At 38.2% G+C, this 9,975-nt stretch overlaps 1 protein-coding gene across 1 annotated transcript in view; it reads right to left on the reverse strand.

Moving 5' to 3' along the window:
• The window catches only part of kcnk12 (potassium channel, subfamily K, member 12), a 45,311-nt gene extending 37,999 nt beyond the window's left edge, over positions 1-7,312 (reverse strand). Inside the window, exon 1 of the mRNA XM_038280107.1 lies at positions 6,401-7,312. Within this exon, the coding sequence (XP_038136035.1) occupies positions 6,401-6,740 (340 nt within the window). The 5' untranslated portion in view covers positions 6,741-7,312. The remainder of the gene's footprint in view (positions 1-6,400) is intronic.
• Between the last annotated feature and the right edge of the window lie 2,663 nt (positions 7,313-9,975).

Here is a 9,975-nt window from a genome sequence, read left to right on the forward strand (position 1 = left end):
CATGGAGGCACATCAAGGAGAGCAAGGAGTCATTGCTGATTTGAAACATCTCCCACAGCTGAGTCAGAGACAGGAAGTGTTTGGGAGGAGCTCCCAGAGCACATAGGGGGAATGCCTCCCTGAGAAAAAGTAGTGTGGGGGAGGAACTCAAATCCTTTTCTTGTCAACCGTTTACAAGTATACCATACTAGAGGACGGGCATAAACACGCCAATGAACTAAATTGGTGGAGGACATCAAAGTTGGAAGAAATCAACTCAAGCCAAACAGAAAAACAAATGGATATTTAGAGAAAACAAAGTTCTCCCTTTTACTCACTTCTTTACCTGAGCAGCTGAGTCAGTTTAGATACTCTGCCTGTCAGGGAAGACAGTGATGCTACATGACAACTAGAGTACAAAGGAGGACAACCCGCCTCAGACATGTAAGCAAACACAGCTGCTGTAGCTGAGTGCACAGTCGCCCTGAGAGCTTCATAGAAGTGCATTTGTGTATCTAACAGCGGAAGGTGGGAAGGCCAATAAAGCTATCTTGACAGGTTTACAGTAAATAAAGTTGTGACAGATCTGCCTATGTGAATCCAATTTTCCCTGAGCAATCATAGCGTACATGACCATCAGTTTCCCCTTTCATCCTATTTCACTGCACTTTTCGATTAGAAGTAATAGCCAGGGGTATGCCATCATGTGGTACTTATACATATACATATATATATATATATATATATATATATATATATATATATATATATATATATATATATATATATATATATATATATATATGTGTGTGTTTACGCTGTCAGCTTTAACTATTACCTGCTGTGTTTTTTATCCATTTATATCCACTCTCTGTCTAAAGTAATTGAAAAAAGAATTTATACACTGATACATTTTTCACTTTCAGAGATCTTAGTTTCTAGAGGCGCTGTGGAGTCCCAAAGTTTATGTAAGAATCTATCAAAAGGACAGTCATGATCACCTGTTGAGACAGAGGTGTGGCAAAGTTCTTTGGCAAGAGCTGAGAGACTAGTCCGAGTGGAAGGAGTGAAATACTGCTTGAAACCGTATTAGGAGCTGCAAAACATTTGAGATTTGGGCAGAGAATCAAATTACAGCAGCTCAGCACTTAACACATAAACAGAGCCATTGATCGGTAGTTAAAAGCACATAAGTGTAATTGCCCAAATCCAGAAGTATCTCTATTTATGAATTTTGCAGTCTCTAAAAGCTTCTAAAAAAACAGCTGTAGTTGTAGTAAAAGTTGGTCTTACAAGATATTAAACCAGGAGAGCTAAAAATAGTATCAGGATCATTATATTCAGCATAAGGATGCCACCACCACATTTAAAGGTGTAGTGTTTTGTAACATATCTCTTGGCTTCATCTGAAAGTAGCTGGTTGCAGAGGATTTTATTTAAGGGTATCAGGATAAAAAATTGCCGAATAAAAAGGCACATTACAGAGTATTCTTTTCCATTCATGTCACAAATCAAATTTTTTTTTTTGCTGGTCAATTCTATGAGATCTCGATAAATAAAGTTTACATGTCATAACAAATGTTAAAAAAAGGGATTTAAATATTTTTTGTAGGGGCCGTATCTGCCTGACGATGGATGGGTAGAAAATGGGTGTCAGAGCCATCAGGCATGCAGAGCATTACACCGTTGGCCCTGGAGTTGCCCTGGGAGGTACACTTGCTCTTTTCTGACCTATTGCATGAGTAAATGTTAAATGGGGGGAGGAGAATGGAAGGGGCTTCTCATTGACATTCTTCTTAGTTTGATGAGAAATGTGGCAAAAATAGAGAGGGTGCACCCATGGGTGCTGTCCTATAGCCAGCAATGAGTGAGCAGTTCCAAATGGCAAACAAATCAGATGTTGCCCCCATTTCTAAAGTCCATCAGAGCCAATTTGAACACATGAACAGAAAAAAGCGAACTAAAAACTGAGCAGTTTAATCTGATATTCAGCGTATGAGCCAGTGGAAAGGAAGTGCTCCACAGGGAGGCTGCTCCAGACCCTCAGATATCCAGACTGAAAGTAATGATATGATTATTTAACCATTTAGAAAGACAGGTGGTCCAAAAAACCCATCTGGTGAAAAAATACTTTATTGTTAAAGTCTTCATAGTTTGAGGTTATTACTGTGTATTTGGATTTTTTTTTTCTTTTTGCTTTCTGATTCAGCTTTATAAGACTCTTGAGTGTATGGAGGATATGAAACATTTACACGCCCCTGTTAAAATCTCAGGTCTTCATATTAAAAGGGAGATATTAAAAAATAGAAATAATTTCAGAATTTACTCCACCTTTATGCTAACAACAGTTTAAGTATTAGAGATTTTTGGGAGGTCAAATATGTTTTCTTTTTTCTGATTTAATTACCAACAATAATTGTCCAACCCTGGTTCAACCCTGGTTCTAATATACACATCAGTACCAGTGTATACAACTATTCCACTATTCTATAAAGAGGCATCTGTTACATGCATCACTGGCTCATCTACTAATTTAGATCTTTCAACTGCTCTTGCTGTATTATCTCTATTGGAACAGTTAAAACCAATGGCTTTCCTTTTTGTAGAATAGAGTCTGCAACCTATTAGGCCTTATAATAGCGCTTTTGACTGTCTTAAATCTTAATTAATAAAAGAAGATTTTATTACTGTTGCCACGTGCTAGCCTGACCTTTATTATTCTAACGTGAGAAACCCAGCTAACTGGGATGAAAGATGCTGAATTTAAGACTAGTGTTGCACCGATACAGATTCCAGTATCGGACAGGGCCCCGATCCAGCATTAAAATGGTGGTATCAGTATTGGCGAGTACCAACAAATAGGGCACCGATACCATTTTGAGAGCCAAAAGTTTATTCAACTATTGTCATCCATTCCAGGTAGGCAATAAAACTTCTACTGGATTCACTTTGTATTAGTCTTTTTCCTGCTTCACAAAGGTAGGCAGCAGCTTGACAAAGCCATGATGGCAATTATTGTACATCCAAGTAGTATGCAGTCCTTCATATGCACACGCACACATCAATTTCAAACAGATGGTATCGGTATGGTACCGGTATCGGCCAATACTGCACACCCAGGTATCGAGTATCGGTATCAGTGCCACAAAATGGCATTGACGCAACACTATTTATTGAATAATTTTTTAACAACTTTTAGAATTTATTTTTTTTTGTCTAAGGTTTTAAAATACAAATGTTCTTTTTAAAACAACTTCAGTCTAGGTTTAGATCAAGACAGTAATAACACTTTTTTTTTTAAACAAGATAATGATATAGCTATGTCTGTTTTTTTTAAAGTTCCCAATGATCTTGGTGTGGTTGGACCTCACAGCAGCCTTTGATGCAGTGTATCATTCTCTCACATGCTACAATGTTGTGTCGCTGCCAATTTAAAACTTTTAACTCTTCTAGTACTCCTCTTATGTTCAATTCCACAAGGCTCCATTCTTGTCCCTCTATTATTTTTACAACATGCTGCCACACAGATCTGTTAGAACCTCGCATTATTTATCTTTTCACTTCCATGCAGATGACATACATGACCAATGGTCTCTTAAACCAAGTTGTTGCTATGCATTTCATTGGCTACTGGATTAAATTACTGCCATCCAGCAGTGGTTTAGCTGGAATATTTTAGTTTTTGTAGACATCAAATTTAATTAATTTTATTTGGAGGCAGCACCACTTTACTTGCGTTTGAGTCCAACTGAGGGAAAACTGATAGAAAGTCATCAGTAATATTTGATGAGAATTAACATTAAAACAATTTGACTGACTCTGTTTTCAGGACATATTCTTTATCATTTGCATTTTGACCAAAGTAAAGCCTTTTTTGAAATGTCATGAAGCTATTTATGCAAGGGTCTCCCAGTTGAGGACAAATCACATTCAGCTTATCCAGAATGCAGCCACCAGTATTTTAACCAACACCTAACAAAGATATGCACATGACCCTTGTTATATGTTGTTTACGTTGGCCAATTGTTAAGTATAGATGTTACACCGTTTTGTAAGAGTCTTATAACTTTGCCTCCTTGGCTGCTTAGTGGCGCAGTGAGTATCACTGCTGCCTTGCAGCAAGAAAGTCCTGGGTTCAATTCCCTGCCTGGAGGGTCTTTCCGCATGGAGTTTGCATGTTCTCCCTGAGCATGCATGGGTTCTTTCTGGGTACTCTGGCTTCCTCCCACATAAACAAAAACATGACTGTTAGCTTCTCTAAATTCTCCTTAGGTGTGTGTGAATGGTTGTTTGTCTCTGTGTTGCCTTCTGATGGACTGGCAACCTCTCTCGCCTGTAGACAGCTGCAGACACCAGCAACCCAGCTTGGGATAAGCGTGACAGAAAATAGATGGAAGGATGGAACTTTGCATCTTTAATTTTTCCTAATCTTTAGGCATTTCTCTACATGTAAGGTCATTGGGATCATTCAATAAGCTTAAATTGGATCCTCCAGTGATTAGCTGAAATGCTTCGCCCGGCTGGCATAGCATTTCAGTGACACAACATTTTTTTGTTGTATCACCAGCACTCTGGAATCTGCTACTTTGCACCTTTACGCCATCACCCAATTCTTTTTTTTTTTTTAATACAAACTGAAGACAAAGAAGGAACAGGACTTTTCTTCTTTAACCAAACAAAATATCTTCTCTGATCTTGTTGAATGTATTTATGGTTTCAATGTTATATTGCTTGGTCTCCTTTTTTGGGTGGTTTCAAAGAGCTTTTTAAATCTTTAGATAAAATAACATATTTTCCAGACTATAAGCCGCTGCCTTTTCCCATGCTTGGAACAATGCTGCTTATACTAAGGTGGGGTTTTTATGTGGATTTTTCCTAACTGCCGGTGGTGGATGTTGGAAATCTAAGAAGGGGCTAACTTACATATAGCATATTGCTAGCTCATGCTAGCAGCAGGCACAACAGAGAACAAACGTCCCGAATTCACTCATTTTGTCATTTATTTGCTGCATTAAAGCTGTCAAGTAAAATAACTGACTGTGCACAACTCCTACAGAGCTGAAATGAAGACCTGATGAAGCCCCATCTTTCCTTAGAAGCTCTTACTAAAGTTCAGTAGTTATGAGCGGCACATAGCTGGGTGCGTTTAAAAAAAAAGTAGCTTATAGTGATCTGCACTCTATAACTGGAAAATACAGTATTTCCTTTTTTGGTGGATTTGTTATTCATGATTATGGCTCGGGAGGATTTCATCAGAAATGGTTCAATGTGCTTTAGCAGACTTCAAATGTGCCTTTGTTCATTTTTAACAAGACTATATTTCCTAATTTCTTAAGAAGAGAGGTCCATCTTGTTTCATGTCATCACATTTCAGCTGTATAGGAGATCTTTGTTGCATTTTTACATGGTAAATACTTGCTGGAAATTTTTGCATTAGGCTTCATGGCAACATCCTCTAACCATAAAAAAAAACTATCTAATTTCATTGTCTTGTTAACCAGTTCTATAAATCAATACAAATTGGTCACTTTGACCAGAATATTGGTTAAGTAATATAGTTAGCTTGAAAACCAAGGCCAGGGCTTAAACCAACAATCATCTTGTTGAAGGGCAAACTCCTACATCCAACACCACTGTCACAACACCAATATTTGAAATTTAATACCACTTAATACTAATGTTACAACCAAGGTTAAAACTGAGATTAGCATGCTGCATATGTGGACATCATTGTAATTCTTCTCTACACACTGCACTTGACTACAGCCAAACAGTCAGAATAGTAAACCAACTGTTACCATTTTTATTGGTTATTTGGATAACCAAATAATTTGGTTGATCAGAAACTGACGGCTGGGTCAGAAAATTGGTTTAAACAACTAGATTATTTTTCATCCAACCTATTCCTAAAGTGTATCTTTGTCCTGACTAATACTGTTTGTGATTTAAATCCGTCTAATGTTCATAAAGCTCTCAATGGACAATGGCATTTGCTGTGGAATGCACCAAAAAAAGGGCCTCACTAGAAGAGCAGAACTTTTTCTGAGGTTAATCAGAAGCATTTTATGTGAGTTCTGACCCTTATTTTAGGTGAGTTTGAATGTTAAGGCTGTTCAGATTTGTTCAGATTTGTACAACCAAATTATTTTAGCCTATCTTTAACACCCATGCCCCCCAAACACCTGCAGGACCTCGCCTTGCCCAGGAGGGATTTAATTTACTTTTTCAGTTAAGTTTAAAAAAAAAAACATGCATCATAGGCAGAAAAAAGCTTTTGAAATTATGTAGCCTATTTGATTCTCGTTGATCTGATCTTATAAACAGAGAGGCTATTTTTAACAATGGTGTGTGGATTTTTGTTCTTCAGATATGGCAAAATGGACTCAAAGGTCAAAAGTAAGCAGTTGCAAACATCACCCACCTATAGTCGACACCACAGTTCCAACAAAATAAAAAGCGCCTGTAAAATCCCATCTCGGTCTTAGTGCATCAGCCCGGATCCCGGCGGCTATAGCGGCTTCGTACTCCCGAAGAAAAGAGTTGAGCTCCTGTAGGCTGATGTTGAACGTCTCACTAAAGTTAAGCAGCGTCCCGTTCCAGCGGCCGTGAGCCCGCAGCTCCGAGGGCCTCTCTATGGCTGAGAAAACTGCAGCGCCGCACAGCAGGTACACCAGGATGAGGACGGCGAGCAAAACGAAGCGCCCGTTGTCTTCGTTCAGGTGCAGGGAGCGGCAGCCCTGCAGTCGCAGGCTGGGCATCATCCAAATTTCAGCACCACACGCGCGTCGGACAGCGACAAGCTCCACATCGAGTGCAGCGTTCACGGGTCGGCGGCCACGCGCTTGAAGTCACAGTCCTGCTGAGCTTGGAGGCAACATTTCCTCTACTTACTTTGCGTACCACATTGTAGTTGTTTTAAAGAGTGATGGTTTTCACTCCTTATGTAGATGCAAGCGTGGTGATCCTCAAAGAGTTCACAAGTAAAGCTCCAGGCGCTTAGTTTCATAATACATACATATTCTCCCACGTTAGTGGCAATGCAGTTGCTGTTAAGTGGACTGCAGATTGAATCCAACAACGACCCGCGCGTCTTTGTGCACCAACAGGCAGCCGAGGACTCCGACTTTCCCGCACCAAATCCCGGGTTTCTCCAAAATATAAACAGGGAGGATCCAATATGTCTAACTTACAGATGCCTTATACAAAAAAATTATCCAATTCTCGATCTTAAATAAAGTCCCGCATCCTCAGGTTTGGTGATCTGGGAAGAGAGAAGCTGCAGTCTTTGTGTGCATGTTGTAGTGGCACGCTGAATCCCACTACAGCGCATATGGTGAGATCACTCTTCACTATAGATCGGGTCTTGTGCAGTTGGCAGGTAATGAGGAGGATTCCCGCGCTTCTTTCCCTTTCTTCAGATGACATGCATATTCCCTGCAAGGCAGACTTTGTTACCATATGCAATGCTCAATCTGGGTGTTATTTTATTGATCAGATTTATACATTTGAGGGGCTCCATGGTGCAATATAGGATGTTTTCTTTAGGCTAACCACTGCAACTAATACAAAGCACTTATATATAGCCTAAGGTTGTAACAGACAAATAAAGTGTGCAATTAAATATTTAACAAAGCAGACATTTTTGCAGATGGAAGAGAAACTAGGCTCTAATTGGTTATCTAGAAAATTATAAAATATAACCAGAAATGTTAATAAATGCTTAACTTGTGTAAACACTAACTAAGATAATGTCTTGAAAACACTTTTAACTGAAAAGTGTGGTGTACTTTTGTAGCCAGCAATTTATATAATCATTTCCTGATGCTATTCAGCTGCAGATTTTAAGGGGATATATTTGACAGTTTTGACTATAACGCTTTGAACAAACATGGGGCTATTCTTTCTGACAAGAGCCGGAGTTCAGTGACATTGGGAGCATCTGTTTACGTTATGTATTTCAACAAATTCTCTTTTGGATTCATGTCTGGATTTTGACAGTTCATTTTCATTTGAGGAATATGGATCTATCAAGTTTTCATCCAGCCTGTTATTAGCTCCACTTAACTCCCAATATATGACCAATCTATAGGTAAAGAAAAGCACTTTCACAATGTGATACTGCCTCCTTGTTTCACTGTGATGCTTGTGTTCAGATTGATAGACAGTATTTATTTTCCTCTAAACATTCTGGATGCTGAAAATACTTTTCATGTCAGGGTTCTGCCCTCTGTTTAAGTTTGTTCTTAGCTTCTTTGTATTTGTAGTTGTTGTCTAGCAGCTCATCATGTATGTTTTCCCTGATTTCCCCTTGATTGTGGTGTTTTCTATATTCCTTATTTTGGATTTTTGCCTCAGCTGCTTGTGACTACTTTATCAAATCAGTAAAACTCATCTCTGCCTCTTCGCCTCTGCACTTGGGTCCTCAAAACCTTAACCCAACTGTGGCATTTCAGAAATGTTCTCATCTAACCAGAGCATATCTTTCCACTTTTTCCATCTGTCTCCATTACATTGATTTGCAGCAAACTCCTATTAGAAGTCATGTTTGTCATGTTTGCCATTACCCTTTGTAACAAATATTCATGGATCAGTGCTTCTATATCCCTTTTGTGTGTCTGCTTTATTCTCATTGAACCTCCTTTCAGCCTTAGCAGAAGACTGCGGAAGCTGAGCCTGATGTGCTGCTGAGACTTCCATACTTTGGTTTTACTCACATTTTAATTAAACAAGAAAAGCTTTCACATGTATTCCACAGCTTTTAATCTCACAGAAGTAGTCACAGATAAAGTTTCCTCAAAAAGAAAAAAATACATATTACTCTGTACTTCCAGACTCTCAACTAGGTGAGTGACTTGAAAGACTACCCCATGAACGTCGCTCTTTTCTTAAAGTGACAGTCACCTACTTTACTGCTCTGCTAGAATTGAAAAAATACTTTTTTCAGCAACGTTCAATAACATTTAAAATCAACATGTATACAAATGAAGTAGTGTCAATTTAACTTGTTCTTTTACCGTAATTACCTATTTATTGCCCATTGACAAAAATAAAATATGCCTTGAACCAACAAACAAAGTATTCATATTTATAGACATAAAATATATGAACTAAAACTTTGTTCTTGGTTCTGCTGGAGGGTTCCTCCTGTTAAAAATGGAATCATTTCCTCTTCACTGACATGTATTCTCAGTGTAAGTGATTATTGCAGTCAACAACACAATGCATGCTCATCCAAGAGTGGCAAATTCTGCAGCGTCAGTGAGTGAGCAATTAATTGGGTTTACTATATTGAAAACTTTGAACCAATGCCACTGTTTGATTTGATTGAAATGTCTTTGTAAAGTGGGATGACATGTATTAAGTAAAACTGAACTAAAAAAAAAAAAAAAGGTTTGCACTGCTTTTCATTAACATTTACTTCTTTCATTTAACCATCCTAGGTTTTTGGAGTGCACAACATATAAAAGCTCTTACCTCTTAGCTCAGGATCTCCTCAGGTTCTCCATAGTAACCAGGGTCCTCTAGACTATTATGAAATGTTTTATTTGCTTTATCAGTCAGCTTAACTTGTAAAAAGATAATATCTTGTTCAATCCACCATTTCTGAATGGTGGACTGAACAGAGCACATTGAGCTTAAAATATTATTTAATTGCATACATCTAGTTTAAACTTCAACTCTGACTTGTCTCTGGTGTTTTTTGTTTTTAAACAAGATGTGTGTACTCATATCACAAGTTTCTCTAACAAACCTGTGATATGGTTCACAGAACAGCTGTACTGATACTGAGATTAAAGTAATCACAGGTAGACTCTGTTTACCAATGAGGTGACCTCTGACCTCTGATTGGTTTAGCCTTATTTTATTCAAAGGTAAGGGGGCAAATTATAAATGTATGCAAAACATTTCAGATCTTGATGTATTAATTTTAGAGTAAACAACAAATCACTGGTTTTAAGATATAATATGACAACAAAAAAAAGGAAAATGGCCAGA

This window comes from Cyprinodon tularosa, unplaced genomic scaffold (assembly GCF_016077235.1).
Source record: "Cyprinodon tularosa strain WSP-4 unplaced genomic scaffold, ASM1607723v1 ctg157, whole genome shotgun sequence".
NCBI classification, from domain to species: Eukaryota; Metazoa; Chordata; class Actinopteri; order Cyprinodontiformes; family Cyprinodontidae; genus Cyprinodon; species Cyprinodon tularosa.